The 21,848-nt window shown below is 34.3% G+C and overlaps 2 protein-coding genes and 1 pseudogene across 2 annotated transcripts; 1 reads left to right on the top strand and 2 right to left on the bottom strand.

Annotated features, from left to right (window-relative positions):
* The first annotated feature begins 4,495 nt into the window (after nucleotides 1-4,495).
* Nucleotides 4,496-5,472, top strand: LOC148584799 (acidic endochitinase-like). Its single transcript, XM_088517278.1, has one exon. It carries the CDS (start codon nucleotides 4,496-4,498, stop codon nucleotides 5,384-5,386), a length of 891 nt encoding a protein of 296 aa, XP_088373404.1. The 3' UTR covers nucleotides 5,387-5,472.
* Nucleotides 5,473-7,871: 2,399 nt separating this feature from the next.
* On the bottom strand, nucleotides 7,872-8,650 carry LOC132186998 (acidic endochitinase-like; annotated as a pseudogene).
* A 3,647-nt stretch (nucleotides 8,651-12,297) lies between these two features.
* On the bottom strand, nucleotides 12,298-13,559 carry LOC132188170 (acidic endochitinase-like). Its single transcript, XM_088517756.1, has 2 exons — nucleotides 13,167-13,559; nucleotides 12,298-12,978 (listed from the first exon to the last, which is right to left on the bottom strand). Exons 1-2 carry the CDS (start codon nucleotides 13,535-13,537, stop codon nucleotides 12,426-12,428), a joined length of 924 nt encoding a protein of 307 aa, XP_088373882.1. The 5' UTR covers nucleotides 13,538-13,559; the 3' UTR covers nucleotides 12,298-12,425.
* Nucleotides 13,560-21,848: the final 8,289 nt, after the last annotated feature.

Raw genomic sequence — 21,848 nt, 5'->3', positions numbered from 1 at the left:
ACATTTCTTTATACAATTAAAATATTATTTTTTTTACAAAATATAAGTTTTCTACCTATACTCACATTTTTTACAAAATTCAACACAATCATCAATGAAAGACAAAAAGATGGAAGATGAGAGAGGAAAGAGAAATGTTCATATTAAAATAATGTATAGGAAACCACTTTTGGTTTCCTACACATGCATTCCGTAGCTACCCAAGAATATTGGTTAAATTTATGGGAATTGATAGGAAAGTGTTTTGAAACGTTGTTGCGGTAGAAGAAGAGGGTGAATTTAGAGTAAGAGAGACCGACGTGATTTAGGGTGAGAGAGATAAATGTGAGTTTATAAAACGAAAGGTCAAAAGGAATTAATTAAGAAAAAATTGTGTTTTAATAAAGAGAGAAATATTAATGCATTAAGACACTTAATTTATTAAAAAAAAAAATCGTGATTTAGGGTGAGAGAGATAAACGTGAGTTAATAAAAAGAAGGAGAAAGTCCACATAACCCCTTCAAACTACCACTCAATTGACAATGTCCCCTCCAAACTTTCAATTCTGACAATGTTCCCCCCCAAACTACAAAAAATTGTCAATGTTCCTCCCAATAACGAAATTACCCTTAGTAAATTTTTTTTTTTTAAAAAAAAAAAAAACTAAAACTTCTAAAAAAACCTAAAACTAACAAAAAAAAAAAAATCCAAATGATGGCCAATTTTTTTTTTTTAAATCAATTTTATAAGAAAAAAATATCGATTTTTTTTTTTATTTATAAAAATTGAAAATTTTCCTTTTATTTTATTTTTATTTTATAATTTTATTTAAATAAAAATTTACGTTTTAAAAAAATAAAATTTTCGTTTAATAAAATGAAATTTTTTTTAAAAAAAATATATTTTTTTTTTTAAAAATAAAAATAAAAATTTCTGTTTTTAAAAAAAAAAAATTAAAAATTTTTGTTAAAAATAAATTGTTTTTTTTTTAAATATTATCTTTAAATTAAAATTTTTCGTTTTAAAAAAAAAAAATCAATTTTTTTTTTTGAATTTATAGGAGTATTTTTGTCTTATTGAGAAATCTATAGGGATATTTTTGTCTTATTACTAGTTTTGGGGGGGACATTGACAATGTTTTGGTAGTTTGGAGGGAACATTGTCACAATTGAAAGTTTGTGAAGGACATTGTCAATTGGGTGGTAGTTTGAGAGGAGTATGTGGACTTTACCCTAAAAAGAAAAGTCAAAATGAATTAATTAAGAAAAAATCGTACACTTAATTCATTAAAAAAAATAGAAAAAGGGAAAAACCCCTTTCAATATTTGTACGGTTCAATTATTAAAAATTATGAGTAAAAAAATTTAAAATTAAAAAAAAAAAAACCCTTGCAATATTTGCACGGTTTAATTATTAAAAATTATGAGTAATAAAATTTAAAATTTAAAGAAAATATTGTTGGTACGAAAAAAAAGGTTATAATTTCATTTATATTATTTGTTTCCTTATTTGATTCGGATATTAATAATTAGAAGCATGGTATTGAGAATGGCAAAATGGCAACATGCATGTACTATTTCGTATTGCACAAAATTAACTACGCTCAAAGTTGTTATCACATAAATGTTTACCCAAAACTCAGAAGGCCAAGGGAAGAGGAAGAAGAGAAAAATGTAATTTTTTTGTTACGACCCAAAACACACTACTTGTCACATAACTTGTTCTTAGCACTCAGGGAAACAAGCATGGATCGACTCCATGTGTTGTAGTTATCCTTTGAAAGTGCACTACCAATCAGATTAAGTGCTGGATTTTCTCCATTGCTAAGAAACAGAGGGCTTAAAGGATCTATGGACTGATTATTGAAAACAGTGTTTATAGGAGCGGAAGATGAAGGAATGAGAGATTGTGCCATTGAAATAGTAGTAAACTTCACAAAGTGAAGGGCTCTGATACCATGTCAAGCAAAGCAAAGCTTTGTTGCAACAATGGAGAAACAGAGTAATGAAGATCAAATGAGGAGAAGAGAAGAAAGAGTAGAGAGAAAATCATAGACTTGTATTCAATGAATATTTGATCTTAAACTGTTACAATGAAAAGAATCAGTTTATATACATGATATCAGAACTTATCTAAACAATCAACAACAGAAAATAGAATGAGAAAAGAATAAGCTAAGTTATTACAGTTTGTTTAACACGTGCATATATCTAAAATGTACACGGTAAAGTGGGCTAGCTAGCTAGCTCAAGCATAAAGTTATGGGATAACGATGCACGACTCATGAAACTACCAACCTAAATGCATGCCTAATGCAGAGGCTATCGCCCATGTCAAAATTCCACCCTTAATGGAAGGTAACACTTCTTCATTAATAAGCACATATATAGCCCATGGGGCAGGACGTAGCCATTCCCAGCTAGCTACCCCAAAAGAAAGTAGGCTGTCAAATAGAGAAAAGTATGCACCATTATTGTGCTATCAAACGTGGGAGTTAGGACGACGCGGTGGGAAGCTAGACTTGGTCCTGTTTGCCAATGGCCCTGGACTGGTATTGTATTAGGGTTGATACTGTAACATTTTTTTTTAATATATGTATTTGATTGGTTTTAGTAAAAATGTTTTGTGAGAAAAAGTGAAAAACTATATTTTATATGGAAAAAAATAAAAAATTTGTTTTGTAGTGATTTTTTTTATTTGAATAATAATAAAAAAATGATTGATGTGGTATAAAAAGTAGAGATGTTGGGATTAATTTTGAAGTGAATTTTTTTTTTTTTTTTTTTGAGATTGAGGCCGGCCTTGGTACACTACCGGCCCAGAGCCATTGGCAAACAGGGCCAAAAGAAACTGCCCGTGCCTCTATCATGGAGTGTCTTTGCCTCCGGGCACGTGAAGCAAGACAAGACTTTTGTCTCAATTGCACGGCAGGTTTTTGGCCACTAGTTGCGTTTCATTGACAACTCAACATAGCATGTCCACAAAATTAACTAATAAAAGTCCAAAGAAGAGTAATTTTATTCATCATATTTATCTCTCTCTTCTCTCTCAAAATTTATATCAGGTGGTTCTCCGTAACATATTAGGCAAGAAAATATATCCCATATCTCTTTTTTACGGTCCCTATAAATCGACTCCCCGCCACCCCCAATGCCCCCATATCTAGGGATAGATTTAGGGAAGACCAGTACTGGTCTTGATCTCCCCAAATTATAAAAAAAATAAAAAATAAAAAATTTAAAATATTTTTTTGCCAATTGATCATTCTTAAAAAAAATTTTGGCCCTTGGTCTACCTAAACTCAAAGTTGGCTCCGTTTTTGAGGCCATATTGTACCACAAAAAAAAAAAAAAAAAAAAATTATGAATTATAAATTGGTTGCTTCAAAAGGAACTCTATCTCGGTGTGAAGCAAATTGAAAGCTTAACTTGGTTCCAAGCCATGGCCACCACGCTCTGTTCTCAACTCTAGTACTTCTCTTCCTAATTCTGCTGCTTGCCCTGGTTTTCCAATCGAATGCCGTGAGCATTGTGGTTTATTGGGGCCACGACGTACGAGAGGGCACGCCGACAAAAACAAGTGCCACTGGAAAATATGGAATTGTGAATAATGTAGGACGCTAGCTGTGGTCGGGTAGCTTGACTAGCGTACAGGAAAAGACAAGACTTTTGTCTCTCTGCAGGCTATCCCCCAAAATTCAATTGCACAATTTGCACGGCAGGTTTTTGGTATAAAAGTAAAAAAATCTTTTTACTTTTATATCGCATTAATAACTATTTATTATTATTTAAATAAAAAATTATTTACTAAAAGCACAATATTAAACAAGTCTCGTCTGAAAAAAAATAAAAAAATAAAACAAATGAAAGAGTTTAATAAAGTAGCTAACAATTCTCTTCTAGCGGAAAGAAATCCGGCTTCCTACTTGCCCGAGCACAGCCCCCCCGCACCGGGCACTAAATCGTCTTTTTCCTTCCTCTATTTTTTTAATCTATCTTTTTTTAATTTGTTGTTGGATGATATGTAAGATCTTCCCACCCATTTAATAGTATAATAAAAATAATAGCATTTAATTTTGATCCATACCAAGTAAAACCATAGTAATGTTATAAGTACTCTTAGAGTTTTCTAAGGGTCCTCTCAAATATAATATAATTTTTAAAATTACCGTTGAATTTGAGATGTGATTTATTGACTTTTGATATATTGGTGATTTTAAAAGTCACATCACATTTGAGATGATTCTAAAAAAATTTTAAAAAGACTTATATTATTACTCATAAAACAGACTTACTAACGTGTTCACAAAATTAACTAATAAAGCTCTAAGTCTAAAAAGAGTAATTTTATTTATCATATGTATAGCATTAAATGTACGTTCTCCTTATCTCTATTATGCGGTCCCTATAAATCGACGTCCTCCGCATTCCACAAAAGAAAAACAAAAAAAACAAAAAAGAAGATTATAAATAGGTTGCTTCGGAGGGAGCTTTCGGTGTCAAGCTAAGTGCAATCATGGGCACCGCGCTTTGTTCTCAAGCTATAGCTCTCTTCCTAATACTGCTGCTTGCCCTGGTTTTCCAATCGAATGCCGGGAGCATTGTGGTTTATTGGGGCCAAGACCAACGAGAGGGCACGCTGACAGAAACATGTGCCACTGGAAAATATGGAATTGTCAACATCGCCTTCTTGTCAAAATTTGGCAGTGGCCAAAAGCCTGAAATCAACTTAGCAGGTCACTGCGACCCGGCATTTTGCCAGAGAGTCAGCGTGGGCATCCAAAATTGCCAGAACCAGGGCATTAAGGTCATGCTTTCCATCGGAGGTGGCGCCGGGAGCTACTCACTGTCGTCCGACGACGACGCTGCCAGCGTCGCCGACTACTTATGGAACAACTTCCTAGGAGGTCATTCTGATTCAAGACCGCTAGGGAGTGCCGTATTAGATGGTATAGACTTTGATATTGAGCGAGGTGACCGACACTATGCTGCTCTTGCCCGGAAATTATCCAGCTACAGCCAACAAGGGAGGAAAGTGTACTTGACCGCCGCGCCGCAATGCCCATTTCCTGATTACTACCTTAATGGTGCACTTTCAACGGGTCTTTTTGATTACGTTTGGGTTCAGTTTTACAACAATCCTCAATGTGAGTATAGCTCTGGCAACCCCAGCAATTTTCAGAACTCGTGGAACCGATGGACCTCGGCTATCCAGGCGCGCCAGTTCTTTATTGGGCTTCCAGCTTCTTATGCAGCTCCAGGCAATGGCTATGTGGCTTCAGAAACTCTCATATCACAAGTTTTGCCTTTTGCTAAGAAGTCTTCCAAGTATGGAGGTGTCATGCTCTGGAATAGGTACGAAGATCTCCAGACTGGTTACAGTTCCAAAATCAAAAGCAGTGTTTGAGTCTCCAAGTTGCCATAAATATCATTATACGATAAATAAAAACCTGCTCTTTTAATTATGTTTTTATGAGGGATTTTCAAGATGTTAACGAGTTTATGATATTTTACTTCTCCAATCGGAGAAGAAGGAAGAAAGTCCAATATTCAATAATTATCATGGCTCCTATTTGTTTTCTTCCCAACCACTAGCTGACAAAATGGTAAAAATTATAGCATCATAAAATAAAAATCGAACAAATTCTTGATATCGAAGAGGGAATGGTGTTTTATTTTATTATTACATCCTCCAAAGACCAAAGTGGAATTAATAATATATATTAATATCTAAGAGGAATGCATGCAGGCTAGGGCTGTTAAGTGAGCGAAGCGTCTCGCGAGCAAGTTCGGGCTCGGCTCGCATAAGCTCGGCTCGTGCTCGACTCGAATATTAAATGAAGCACTTCATGAACACAAATCCTAGCTCGAATATTAAACAAAGCAAGCTCGGCTCGACTCGACTAAGCTCGTAAACAGTTCTTATAAGCTCGAGTGTGTGTATATATATATATATATATATATATATATATAAACTAAGTAATAGATAATTAATTATAAATCTCATAATTTTTAAAACCTTAAAATTGCATTTATATTTAAGCGTTAGAGAATGAAAAATTCTAGACCCTTCGTGATGAAAGAGAGAGAGAGAGAGCAATCATTAAAAAAACCTCAATTCAATTAGAGCAGATCCAAACGAAAGAAAGAAGAATCAAACAGAAACTATTGAGGGAGATTACGAAAGGCACAAACTATTGATGAATCAAACAGATCCAAACACTATCACTATATGTCTGGTGAGTGAGAATGAGAGAGTGGGAAATGAGAGTTCAGGTGGAAGATCCGTTGTGACTGGTGAGGGGATTGAGAGAGAGACGTTAAAAAAATATTTTTTTTGTAGGGGGCATTGTCCCAATGCAGTCTGAATGCAACCTGTTAACTTGTCCCACATTGTTAAGAAAACATCAATCTCCAAGTTTGCTTATCTATAAAAAGATGCATATCCTCTCTCTTTGAAATCAAATGCCTTGCTGTATTGACTCAGGCTCCATATTCGACTAGCCAGGCTAAGCAAATACTCATATGCAAACTAACTTCTTAAGCCGTTTAAGAGTACTTGAAGTTAAAAAAAAATTTTAAAACAAAAACATTAAATATAAGAGCCAGCTCGGGAGCTGGCTCGGCTCGACTTATTATTAGCTCGAGTTCGATTTTTTTGGCTCGCCCTTAAGCTCGACTCGAGCTCGAGTAAAATTTAAACGAGCCAAGCTTGAACAAGGGAAGCTCGCTCAAGCTCGGCTCGTTTACACCCCTTGATGCAGCACGTACCACGACAGTTTGTAGAAAACAGGGGAATTTAAAAACACAAACGCCCACGTGTACAGTAGCATAAACAGTGTTTTTTGGAAATGCAGAAATAACAAATAAGGAACAGATTATACGTTCAACACAATACACACGCCCGTCAATGGAGTCTCACCATTGATTAATGAGAAGTCTCATCTCAAAAGTTTGGTAGAAAGGCTAATGGTGTGGTGTTCCATTGATTCCAAGACACCGTATACATTGCATGCTTCTAATTATTTGGGGAAATTTATATTTTCCTCGTTGGCTAACTGAGAAGCATTCATGTTCATTAACTTCTTTTGCTTCTATTTGTTTTCTATTTGTTTTCTTATAAACTCAGTCTACATAAATACCACGTGTGGCATTTAAGTGAAGAAAATTAAGCAATATGAATTGGCAAATAAATGTGAATTTAATGATCACTAACATAGTAAATAATGATCAACTACTAGGTCAATTTACAAAAAATAATAATAATAATGAAGAAAAATGCTATTTAGGATTTTTTTAATAAATAAAAAAAATTAAAAGAAAATATATTTTAGCCCCTCCAAATTATCATATATTTTGCAATTACTTTTCCGAACTTTAAAAAGTTGTATCGAGGTCCCACATACTATTTTTTTTTTTTTTTTTTATAAAACCCACATACTATTACGGTATGTTAGATTAGATACTTTTACATTTTTCTCTCCAAAATACCCTTAAAGTTATTAAAAAAAATATAAAAAATAACCATTTGAAAATAATAATAATAATAAAATAAGGAAGCTAATACGAAAGTCACTCTTTTTGGCATTTTCAATTTTTTTTTTTTAATAATTTTAAATGTTATTTTTAATAAGTTTATGAGTATTTTGATGAGAAAATACAAAAGTGTGTAGTTTGTCACATGACTCACATTGTAGTGGTGTTGGATGCCTTTAGAAATATAAGTACAAAAAAGATTATAGTTCAGTTATAATTCAATGAGTTGTATCTCATCCAACAACAACAAAAAAAAAACTGGCCATGGAATACGTCAATTTATTAAATTCAGTACCTACTTATTGAAGATAACAATAAACTTGAAATATTACAAATTAAAGGAAATGATAAAAAGATAACAAACAGAAACGGTAATGCAATTATGCAGGTACGTAGGTAGTTTTAAGACTCCGTCAAGGAGTTCAAACATGGGGCTTAATAGCAAGGCTATAGCCATTCAATTTGTCTTGATACCTATTCCAAAGCATAACACCCCCGTATTTTGAAGAACCCTTAATATAAGGTAACAATTGAGTATTAATCTTATCGGGCTCAGTGTAGCCACTATTAGCTGCGTCTTTGGATGCAAGCAACCCCAATAATATTTGACCAGCTTCAATAGTGGTCCATTGATTAGTCCAAGAACTCTTAAGGTTGTCAGCATTGCCCGGATACTCACAACCAGGGTTGTTGTAAAATTGGACCCAAACATAGTCAAACAGGCCAGTAGCTAGTGCATCTTTTAGAGCAGCGTCTGGAAAAGGACATTATGGAGCCGCAATTAAGTAGACCTTCTTCTTCGCATCATTGCTAAGCTTTGAGAGGGCTGTTGCCAGCTCGTCCTAGTGTTTTGAGTCTCCCTCAATATCAAAGTCAATGCCATCTAGGACAGCATCACCTAATGGACAGGAGGCTGATTGGCCCCAAAGAAAATTGTTCCATAAGTAGTTTGCAACATTCCTGAAATTAAGTATCATTAATTAATTAATGCACACTATAATGAAATAAGATTATAATGTATCAATAATAAGATTATAATGAAAGCAATGCTTGCTTGCCTGACGTCTTCAACCGAGGAAAGGCTGTATTCAATTGTACGGTTGCCTCCAATAGAAAACATCACTTTGATACCCTGTTTTTGACAAGTTTTAATTTCATCGCTGAAATGGGTGCACCCATTATAATTGGCTGGCTCACAATGGCAGGCTAGGCTGATCGTGGGGGTGTGGGGTCTTGCTCAATTAAGAATCATCTTATCATCTTTGCAGCATGTTTCCCTCACGCTCTTTAAATTTATTTTCTATTTTAATTAAAACATATTTTCTTAATTCTTTGTGGGTTTGGGGAGAGTATGCGAGAGAGGAGAGAAAGGAAGATAACCAAAAAAAATTGGGAGCGGAGAGAATGATTTTTTTTTTTTTTTTTTTTTTTAAAAAAAAAAAATTATGTTTTATGCTTTCCAAAATTTTCGCCTTGCAAACTGGAAAACAAATTAATATAAAGTTAAAAGGAGTCATTTTATCATTTTAGCTCCTCAAAATAATTTTTTCAACAAACTAAGAAGCCGGATGTAAATGCTATTGACTATACTATATAATTAGCATATAACGTGCTAATATAATGTATAATAGTAGACAATATTCGCACAAAAGCACCCATCCAAAGAACCAATATCTTTTATTGATCTGTCTAATAATGATTTACTGTTTGGATGAAACAGTAAATAATTTCTTTTAAAGAAAATGAATAAATGCAAAATCAATTCTTATAGTTGTCTTAAATTACAAACTGCTCCCTCCTTTTATAAATTAGGAGTCTTAGTCAGTGGCTTAAGTGGTGTAGAGACCTGCTAGTCTTCCGTCTCTCATCCATCTTCCATCAATCAACTTTTCAAATTCATCATTAGATAAATTTGCATGTAGATCTTATATATACAATGGTGGATTTGAAAAAATATATATATATGGATGGAAATGAATGAGAGATTAAAAAAAAAAAAACATTTCTTAATCAATTGGTGTAAGTGCACTAGCCGAGAGAAAAAATAAAGTCATTTAAATATTCTCAAATAAATGCCATAGAAAATAGAGGGGGAGAAAAAGTATTTTTTATATTAATATAATGTTACCATAGGGAGATTGTTGCATGTTTGTTAAGAGCCTTTTCAACCTTTGGGAAATGGATAAGAATGTAGGAATAGTATTGCGGCCAGTGTTCTAACCATCTAGCTGACCTCGAGAAATGCTCAAATTTAAATCGCAATGAAGTGGTAGTTTGAAGAAATCTAAATCGCATTAGAAACATGTGCGATCAAAAAATATGAATTATCAACATTGTATTGCTGTCAAAATTTAGGGCAGCGGCCAAAACCCTTAACTCAACTTAATGAGCAGGTCAGAGTGAGAGTGTGACCCACGTCTGAGCATCAAAAGAAACGTGTTCCACATAGCTAGCGTTCCTGTCAACATTTTGGCCAAAAACCTTATCAACTCAAATTTTGAGAACACGTACGTGGATGCATGGAACCAAATATTGAACCTCGTCTATCCAGGCGCGCCAGTTCTTCTCATGCAGCTGCAGCCTGCAGGCATTAATGGGTATCTACACGTACAAGTTTTGCCTTTTACTAAGAATTAGTCTTCTAAGCATATATAGAAGTAATTAATTAAGAAGATGACCGCAGTGGTAATTACAGATCCAAAATCAAAAGCAGTGTTTGAATTATATTGTTGACAAATTTGCAGCTGTTAACGAGTTTATGATATTTCTTTTCTCCATATCGAACTTAATTAGTAGCCCCAAGCGGAAAAGAAGGAAGAAATTAAAGTCCAATCAATAATTATCATGCATGAGACATGGTTCTAGTCTTTTACCCATTTATCATCTGATTTAACCACAAACCTAATAAGAAGCATGACATTGCAAACTTATTAAATTAGAGGATAAGATGCATCATTTTATCCAAACATCATCTCCATTTCAAGTTATTTTATAATAAAGAATTTATTTTACAGATCTAACTGTATGCATCATATCATGTAGTGAATATATATATGTTGCCATGTCATTTAAAAATTATAAATATCATAATTACTTCAGAGTTTAGGGAATATAAAGGTCATTCCACCCCTTAATTTGTCAAATTCACTAATAGTCAAGGGAATTCGAGACTCTTGTAGGATCCGAGAAATACTTCAAACTCTTCAAGTACATGAAGCTCGAGCTAAAGCCCACCTTGAAGCCTAGGAACACACACCTCTAAATTCCCATAGATGGATTTTACTAACCATATATCCAAGAGATTTGGGGAACTCTTATATGACCCGCGGCCCGCCCATAAATCACCTAAGTAACAACAAGGCCCATACCCGAGAGAAGACCCAACCGGATTTAGGAAACATGGCCCAAGCCCTCAAACCCCAGCGGCCCTCGATCTCTATGTCCAAACCCAGCAAGGGACTTGAGTCTTAAACCTACCGAAAGAGGCCCAGAACCCAGCAGACTCGGTGCAGGTGCTGTTCCCAGGAGTAGATTGCCATTGTTTTTGAGGGAGGAAGGTGTGGCTAACCTCGTCACCACCCACAACGTTCATTCCCAGACAAGTACCTAAAAAATGTGGATATTTAATTAACTACGGTTTTGAATATATATATGTTTGGGTTCAAGTTAATTTTAGGGGTAATTGACTTTTTTTGGTACATATGGTTTAACCCAAAATCAAATATAATCCTCTATAAAATTATCACAGATGCATGGTACTTGTATACATCATTACATCCAATAAATGTACGTAGATAGTACGTTCATCTACATTCCGTTCATAAAATTAACAATGATCCACGTCAACTCCTATAGTCCTATCAAAACATGACACATGTCCCATATGAGTCACAATTAATGCGTGTCAGTTTATGACTAGTTTGATGTGTTTCCCCCATTAAAATTATGGATAGAAGTATCATCTTGATATTTAAGCTTAAGACAGGTACAATTTATGACACGTTTCGAAATTGAGATGATCATTTAATATTAAGGCGAATTACAAGTAACTCAAAGGCACTTAATTAACTCTATTTAGAGTCTGTTTGAGATTGCGTTAGAGAGATTAAAAAGTACTTTTAAAACGTAAAATTAAAGTTGTGCAAAAAAAAAAAAAAAAACTAATATGTTTGGTAAAAAATTCTAAAAGTACTTCTTTGACTTTTTTACTCTTAAAAATAACAAAAATGCACTTTTGACAGAATTTTAAAAATGAAGTTTTTGCAAAAAAAAAAAAAAAAAAAAAAAAAAAAAAAAAAACACTTTTTAACTTAAATGTTCTATTTCTCAAACACAATCTCAAATATGCTATTAATCTAAATTGATGACGTAAAAGCTGTTGGCCGGGCAATTCATTGTGTGATCAATAGTCATGATTATTGGCAGATTGCACCTCTTACAATCCTAAGTATTGTAAAGGATCTCAATAACTTAGGGGCAACCCCATGATATTACAATTTTAATAGTTAAAAATAGCTTTTGAGTAGCAAAAATATTTTAATAATTACCTAAAGGAGATTGCAAGTTTGGGCTCGAGGGTTTCCCTATCACACGTACGGGTTAGGGCAAATAGACTTTTTGAAGTAACATATGTGTAATGTTAAGAGTGACAATTAAGAAACACCTACTGGTGGTGCGTCTTTTTATTGATTAATGAGATATATATAAGTCGTCTCATCTCACAAGTTTGGTAGAATACATATCAAATTATAATTCACTAGCTAGCTACCTGCTTATTGAACATAACGACAAACTTAAAAAGATCGATGACAAAGGAAATGATGAAAGATTACAAAGGCTGCAGAGTAGACACCCAAATGCGCGCAGGTAGTTTTACGTTAACACGATCGATCTGAGGAGTAGTTCAAAGTTCAAACATAGGGCTTAATAATTGAGCTAAAGTTACTCAATTTGTCATAATACCTATTCCAAAGCGTAACACCCCCGTATTTTGGATTATCATGATCAATCACTTTTAACTCCTGCTCTACAAGATCATGGGGCTTCACGTAGCCACTATCAGCTGCTTCTTTGGCTGCAGGGAACCCCAAAAGTAATAAACTCTTAAAATCTTTGATGTGAGTAACCCATTTTTCAATAGAAGCCTTAACTTTATCGAAATTGTACTTAAACTCGCACTCCTCGTTGTTGTAAAATTGGACCGAAATGTAGTCAAACAGGCGAGTGTCTATTGCATCTTTTAGATAAGGGTCTGGAAAAGGACATTGTGGAGCCGCTGTTAATAAATAGGCCTTCTTCGTCTGCTGCGTGTAAAAACTTGAGAGCTTCCTTGCCACCTCGTCCCAGTACTCGCTCTCTTTTTCAATAGCGAAGTCAACGCCATCAAGGACCGCATCACCAAACGGACGGTCACAGTAAGATTCGCCCCCAAGATAATGGTCCCACAAATAGGTTGCAAAACTACTGCATGCACATGCACCAAATATCAATGAACGTGCACTATTCATTCAATCCCTATATATATACTTGAAGAAAGAGGAAAGGGAAAGAGGAAAGGAAATACAGAAAAGCCCAAATTAACTTTTCTATTTTCCTATTTGAAATATAATGTCTCAATAAGAATATAATGAAAATTAGCTAGCAATGTTTGCCTGGCGTCAGCAGCTGAGGAAAGGTGGTAGCTACCACTTCCGTTGTGGCCTCCAATAGAAAGCATGACTTTGATATTTTGTTTTTGACAAGCTTTGATGTCGTTGCCTAAACCGGTGCACCCATTAGTGGTTGCGTCACAATGGCCGGATAGGTTGAGCGTGGCGGTGCCATCGCCAAATTTAGATAGGAAAGCTATGTTCACAATACTATAATTGCTACTAGTACCGCAAGCATCAGCTAAAGTGCCCTCACTTGCATTTTGGCCCCAGTACACCGAGATTATGCCAGCGGCTTGTGAGCCATTGATCAGGACAATCATGAGTAAAACGTAGAACAAGGCTAAAGGGGGGGTGAGTAATTGCCGAGCCATTACTAGTAGTGTGATAATTTGCTTACTTGGTGCTTTGCTTGACAATCGATGGTGAAGGAATATCTATTTATAGGCATACAAGGAGAGAGTATCAGATTCTTTTTTGTGTGTAGAGGAAATTACTATCTCAACCTTGAAATTTGACAAATGACTTAATAAAGTTTAATAGGCTAACTTCATTTATATTTCTAGTGAAAATACATGTTTAATTTCCTCAAGTGCTTAATTACAGAATGGTCTATCCCAGAATCCCATTATGTACCCAACAATAAAACTGAATATGCTAGTCAACTTAAACGGGAATAAATACAATAAAAAAAATCCTATTCACATGCGGCTTAATTATCATAATAATTTACTCTCCATTTTATATATATATATATATATATATATATATATATATATATATATTAATTATCTATTTTTTCAAAGCCACTACATTTGGTCTCTATTTTTAACTATCCACTTTCATGATTGCAAGAGCGTATGATGCATCAACTAATATGATCAAGTACCCTAATGCGTATTGATTTGGATATATATGCCCATTAGACCAAATGCCATCCACAGATATTTTCTCCCTGCGTTGAAACAAATTATATTGATCCGGTAATTAGAGAGAGATCAGAGAGAGAAAAAGGAAACAAATATCGCTCCTATAGTTCATCCTCGATCCATATCATGAAGAACAAAACTTGTACATAGCCTAAATCCTTTATTTTGAAGCCGATTGGTTCAGTTCGTCCGAATTAATCTCTCGTACGTGCACCATATTTTCCACCTCTATTATTCTACTAACACCTTCTTTTATCAACTTTCTCGGTCACATGGGACATCTAATCTAATTGTAAACTGGTTGGGTCTTAGATTTATAGCTCTCGTTTAGGTTTATGATTTCAAAACATTCAATTTAAAAATATGATTTTTAAAATTTTATATAAACATTTGGTAAAATTGCTGTTTAGCTTTTAAAAGCGTACGCATTTTAAAAATACATTCATTTGCCAACGATTTGAAAATGCCAATATTTTTATGTTTTCAAATCACAATTTTTTTAAAAAAAGTATTTTTAAATAATACAATCTCTACAATTTAATTTAAAAATCGCAATACCAATCACACTCTAAGATCGAAAACCCATCCGTAATTGGAAGTAAGTGATACTTACAAAACAAAAGTGGTCCTGATAACAAAAACGTGTTCCTGAAAACAAAAAAAAAAAAAACAAAAAAAAACCTCTTCTGGTCGTCCAGATAATACTTCCAAAAAAAAAAGGACGAGCGTGGTCCATGATATATAATGCTTATAAAAATAAAAATAAAAATAAAAATAAAAGTGGTCCTGATAATACTTATTAAAAACAAAAAACAGAAAACGTGGTGGAGATAATTGATAAAGAAAGGAAGTCCTTGCTCTCCATCGTGTGGGGTCTTGCTCAAGAATCATCTTATCATCTTAATTTGCAGCATGTTTCCCTCATTTTCTTTAAATTATATTATATTATATTAGCATACAACCGGCTAATATAATATATAATAGAAGACAATATCAGCACAAAAGCTCATGTATACACTCATCCAGAGAGCCAATATCTTTTATCTGTCTAATAATGATTTACTGTTTGACTGAAACAAGTTGTTATTGGGTTTCGAAAGCCCATACTTTTTCCACTTAATTGAGCAAAATCCCTTTTACCACTTAATCGCAAAAATTTACCTACTTTATTCACATTCTATCAAATGAATTCCTTGTCAATTTATGTCTATCCCAAACAAATGAATTCAACTGGCATAGTAATTCTATGAATTTTGTTGATAAGAGAAGATGCAAGGGTTGCCTACTTTTGCCAACGTGGGCACTACTGTGTGTGTTGTGTTTAACATGGTGTTAATTTACGAACTTGATGTATATGCTGCTTAGGGATATATTTTAGTTTTCTTATACAAATGATTTGACATTTTCAAGATCATAAATGCCATGTGCCTGTAGTCCCGTGGACGTACATCATAATATTCTCGAGATGAATATTCTCAATTTCAAATAAAATGAATGATAATCACCAAACGGACGGGCATGAATATCACGTCCTTTGCACCATTATTTATTTATTTATTTATTTCCTCTTTTTTTTTTTTTTTCTTGTTAGTATCATTACTAATTATTGTCCCGTCAAACATATATAAGACGCTATGGCAGCTTGACAATTGACAAATAGGAAACTGCCCGGGCCTCGATTATGGACTATATGTTGCCTGTTACATACCAGTTCTGGTGGGAGCAAATATTTTCTTAAGAAAAATGATGTTGTAACATGCATTAGGAGCATTTTAGTTTTCTATATTTTCTCCTATTTTTCTAACACTATCTTTTCCTCCCGCTACAGCTAGATCCATGTTAAAAATGTGAAGACATACTTTTGTGACTTTGTCTATTTTTTTTTTTTTTTTTTTTCCAATGGCACGACAAGTTTTTGACCACTAGATTCGTTCCTCGAACTAAATTGCCAACTTGTACGTTGTGATGAGTCGCTTTAGGCGAATTTACAATGACATTACATATATATGAATCAATTGACACATGAAACATGGTATCACATGGCGGTAGTGCTGTAAATGAGCCGAGCTTGGGTGAGCCAGGGCCGTCCAAGCTCGGAACATTTAAAAATTTCACAAGGTCAAGCTCGAGCTGAGCTCATGCCGAGCTCAAAAATTTAAGCTTGGCTCGGCTCACCAAGGAAAATTCTGTGTACAAGTCGAGCTCGAGCTTGTCTAGTAGGCAAGTCAAGCGGGCGAGCCGAACCGAGCCGGTTCAGCTAATGAAAATTTAACTTAAATGACTCATCATACCAATGAGACAAATTAAATTAAATTTAATAATAATAATAATATATTAGTAAAAATGTTTTACTTCCCAATCAACAAATTGAGGGCAACTTTGTAATTCAAGCCTCTCCTTTTGAGACATTCCATGTGGGATAACTAGAACCTTGGCTCAGTAAGAGAGGCTTGCATCATTTTTATATATTACTTGGGTGAGAAAGTTTTTTTGCTTTTTCATGTGAGACAGACAAGCTAACTATTATTGTAAGAGATGTGTACTTGATTTTATTTTATTGGTGTGGGACACTTATAAGCAAACAAATACAAGGAAAATAAAAAAGAGTTTACTCTTAACACTTAATAGTAGCAAAAACATGTTTAATATACATGGTTACTATTACTAATATATGAAATTGACTTTGATAAAAAAAAACCGTTTATTATATATACAAATTATCTAACAATTTTATTTTATTTTATTTTAATTTAATTTTTAATTTTTTAATTTTTTTTATATTAACCAATTAGCTCTCTATATAGAATAACTAAACCAATTAACTAATTAGTTAACTTAGTTTAATACACACAATACACTAGTTAACTATAAATAGTTATACACTATATGACTACATTATTAATATTTTAATTATATATATATATATATATATATATATATATATATATATATAATAATAATAATAATAATAATAATATAAATCCTAAATCCTCTTCTATTTTTTTTAATTAAAAGCGGGAGAGAGAGAAAAGGGATCCTAAATACTCTTCTAGCTAAAAGAAATCCTCCTAGCTAGCTACTTGCCCGAGCATAGTCCCACTGGGCACTAAATTGTCCAATTTACAAAAAACGTCAAATCCCAATTTCTGAGTGAGAAATGTTTTTAATTAGTTGTATATTTTTCTCATCTCTTATCCTATCATTGAATTTGGTCCTTACATATTCAATAATGAATTTAGAAAAGATTTGACAAAAAAAAAAAAAAAAACGTGTAGAAAAATGCTACTAAACAATCTCTTTTCCAATAGGATCGACAGACCCACATGATGGACAGCGAAGGATCGACTTCCTTTCTTTATCACAATTCACAACCACGGTTTCTTTTTTTTTCTTTTTTAAGTATCATATCATGGGCCACGTTATTTTTTCGGAAGTATTATCAGGACCTTTTTTTTTTTTTTTTTTTTTTTTTTTTGCCTTTTTTTGCCTTTAAGGCTTTAAGTAATCAGGACCAGTTTTGTTTTGTATTGTGGATGGGTCTACTTCCTTGCAATTGTGGATGGGTCTACATTTTTATATTCGTTTCTTTCATCTGAATCATGTCGAGAGATACAAGGGAGCACACCTCTTTTTTGGTTTTATAAGGATCGTCCACTCTTTTTTACTTTTGGATAAGAATGAGAAAAATTATTCCTTATAACTCTTTTTCCTTACTCAATTAAAAAAAAAAATGGAAGTAGAAAGATGACCGCAGTGGTAATTACAAATCCAAAATCAAAAGCAGTGTTTGAATCTCCAACTATATATATTAAGTTGCCATATATAATATGATAAAATGAAAACCTGCTCTCTTTTAATTATGTTTTTGAGATATTTGCAGCTGTTAATGAGTTTATGATATTTCTTCTTTTGTTCTCAATTCCTTGAACCAACATCCTAGAAGTTGTACCTACTTTTTCAACGAACCTGCTAGCTGAATCATTTTACCCAAAGATACTTCATGGCGTGGTGATCAATCATTGCGTACTATTGTGGGTACAAAATTTGGGAGTATTCTCAGGACGGAAATCAATGGAAAGTATTTAATTTCTTTTAAAAAATGAATACATAAAAAATCAGTTCTTATGGTTGTCCTCAATTACTAAATTAGAAGCCTTAATTAGTCAGTGGCTTAAGTGGTGTAGAGAACGGCTATTAATCTTTTGTCTCTCATCCATCTTCCATCAACCTCTTTTTCAAATTTATCATTAAATTTGCATGTAGATCCTACATATGCAATGGTGAATTTGAAAAAAAAAATATCATGGAGTTTGTTGCATGTTTTTTAAGAGCCTTTTCAACATTTAGGAAATGGATAAGAATGTAGGAATACTGCTGCTAGTATTCTAACTATCTTGTTGGCCCGAAGGAATTCAAATCGCACTGAAGTGGTAGTTTGAAGAAATCAAAAAACATGAATGGATAAGAATGTATACTGCTAGCTACTAGTATTCTAACTATTCAGCTGGCCCGAAGGAATCCAAATCGCATTGAAGTGGTAGTTTGAAGAAATCAAGAAACATGTGCAACGGGAAAATATGGATCATCAACATCTCGTTGCTGTCAAAATTTAGGCGGTGGCCAAAAACCTCAACTCAACTTAATTAATGAGCAGATCGCAGTGTGACTAATGGAGCATCGACAAAATTGCACTGGGGTGGGGGCCAAGATTAAAAACAAAAAACAAAAAAAAAAGTTCCACGAGAAAGTATGAAATAGATTGTCAATGTCGCGTTCCAAAAACCTTATCAACTCAATTTTTGAGAACTCGTGCATGGAACCAATGGACTTGGTCTTCTGTCTTCTCATGCATGCAACTGCAGGCAATGGCTATGTGCGGTGCCTACGCACGTACACAAGTTTTGCTCTCTTTTAATTATGTTTCTGAGAAATTTGCAGCGAGTTAATGATATTTCTGCTCTCCATAGCATAGTAGCCCCAAGCGGAAAAGAAGAAAGAAAGTCCAATCAATAATTATCATGCATGCTTCATTCTGATACTTGACCAGCTTTAATGGTGTTCCATACTTCCATTGATTCCAAGACACCGTATACATGCAATCATGCATGCTTCTAATTATTTATATTTAATTTCCTCGTTGGCTAACTGAGAAGCATTCATATTCATTAACTTGTTTTGCTCCTATTTGTTTTCTTCCCGACCGCTAACTCATTTAAATATTCTCAAATAAATGCCATAGAAAATAGAGGAAAAAAAAGTATTTTTTATATTAATATAATATTACCATAGGGAGATTGTTGCATGTTCTTTAAGAGCCTTTTCAACATTTGGGAAATGGATAAGAATGTAGGAATAGTACTGTTGCGAGTGTTCTAACCATCCAGCTGGTCTCGATAAATGCTCAAATTTAAATCGCAATGAAGTGGTAGTTTAATTTGAAGAAATCCAAATCGCAATAGAAACATGTGTGACCCAAAAATATGAATTGTCAACATCGCATTGTTGTCAAAATTTAAGCGGGGCCAAAAACCTTAACTCAACTTAATGAGTAGGTCAGAGTGAGAGTGTGACCCATGTCGAAGCATCAAATGGTTGCCAAAAATTTAACAAGGGCATCTAAAATTGCATTGGGGGACCAATAAGATGATGAAAAAGAGGGCGCGATAAAAAGAAACGTGTTCCACATAGCATTCTTGTCAACATTTTTGCCAAAAACCTTATCAACTCAAATTTTATGAACACGTACGTCGACACGTGGATGCATGGAACCAATATTGAACCTCGTCGATCCAGGCCGCGCCAGTTCTTCTCGTGCAGCTGCAGCCTGCGCGCAGGCATTAATGGGTATCTACACGTATAAGTTTTGCCTTTTACTAAGAATTAGTCTTCTAAGCATATATAGAAGTAATTAATTAAGAAGATGACCGCAGTGGTAATATTACAGATATTCCAAAATCAAAAGCAGTACTGTTTGAATTATGTTGTTGAGAAATTTGCAGCTGTTAATGAGTTTGTGATATTTCTTTTCCCCATATCTAACTTAATTAGTAGCCCAAGTGGAAAAGAAGGAAGAAAGTCCAATCAATAATTATCATCAATGAGACATGTGGTTCTAGTCTTCTGCCCATTTTTCGTCTGATTTGACCCCAAACTTAATGAGAAGTATGACATTGCAAACTTATTAAATTAAAAAATAAGATGTATCATTTTACCTAAACATCTTCTCCATTTCAAGTTATTTTATGGTCAAGATTTTAAATAAGATGTATCTAACTGTATACATAATATCATGTGGTGAATATATTGTCATGTCATTTAAATATTTGAAATATCATAATTACTTAAGAGTTTAGGGAATATAAAGGTCATTCCACCCCTTAATTTGTCAAATTCACTTATGGTCAAGGGAATTCGAGACTCTTTGTAGGATCTGAGAAATACTTCAAACTCTTATGTTATAGATGGATTTTACAGTTTTACTAACCTTATATCCATGAAGCTCGAGCTAAAGCCCACCTTGAAGCCTAGGAAAACACACCTCTAAATTCCCATAGATGGATTTTACAGTTTTACTAACCATATATCCAAGAGATTTGGGGAACTCTTATAAGTATGACCGGCAGCCCGCCCATGAATCACCTAAGTAACAATAAGGCCCATACCCGAGAGAAGACCCAACCGGATTTAGGAAACATGGCCCAAGCCCTCAAGCCCAGGAGCCCTCAATCTCTATGTCCGAACCCAGCAAGGGACTTGGTCACTTGAGTCTTAAACCTACCGAAAGAGGCCCAGAACCCAGCAGACTCGGAGATACGTACCGCCCTGTTAAGTAATTTTCGTAACTTACTATATTGGAATTTGGAATTATGGTGCAGGTGCTGTTGCCAAGAGAATATTGCCATTGTTTTTGAGGAGGGAGGAAGGTGTGGCTAACCTCGTCACCACCCACAATGTCCATTCCCAGACAAGTACCTAAAAAATGTGGATATTTAACTACGGTTTTGAATATATATGTTTGGGTTCAAGTTAATTTTTAGGGGTAATTGACTTTTTTGGTACATATGGTTTAACCCAAAATCAAATATAATCCTCTACAAAATTATCACAGATGCATGGTACTTGTACACATACATTCAATAAATGTACGTTGATAGTACGTTCATCTATATTCCGTTCATAAAATTAACAATGATCCACGTCATCAACTCCTATATAGTCCTATCAAAACGTGACATGTCCCATATGGGCCATATGACAGTTTATGACTAGTTTGATGTGTTTCCCCATTAAAACTATAGATAGAAGTACCATCTTGATATTTAAGCTTAAGATAGGTACAATTTACAGCACTTTTCAAAATCGAGATGATCATTTGATATTAAGGCATATTACAAGTACTCCAGGTCTTGTCTTAAACTTTCTCTCTCTTGTTTAGAGAGAGAACCTCTGGAAACCCTTAGGGTTTTTTCCTCAGCCGCCTCCTAGTGAGGTCTTTCTCTCCGCCTTGTGCGGGCTTTCCGGGGTGGAGGAAAAGGTTTTTCCTCCACTCCCCTCCCCTTCTTTGTTCCCTCTTTGCTGTATTTTTTGTTTGGATTTCTTGTGTTTTGTTCTCTTTTTCTTGTGTAGATTCGAAGACCGCCGTTGCTCTTCTCTCCCGTCGTCGTTCATCCACTGTCCAGCCCTTTGTGCCGTCCAGTCCCTCGTTTTTGGTCCTCGCCGCTCCGCCCGTCGCCCAGCCTGTCGTTGCCCAGCCTGT

This window comes from Corylus avellana, chromosome 6 (genome assembly GCF_965113065.1).
Source record: "Corylus avellana chromosome 6, dhCorAvel1.hap1.2, whole genome shotgun sequence".
NCBI classification, from domain to species: Eukaryota; Viridiplantae; Streptophyta; class Magnoliopsida; order Fagales; family Betulaceae; genus Corylus; species Corylus avellana.
Note: the sequence above shows the minus strand (reverse complement) of the source record. Positions and strands in the feature narration are given on the sequence as shown.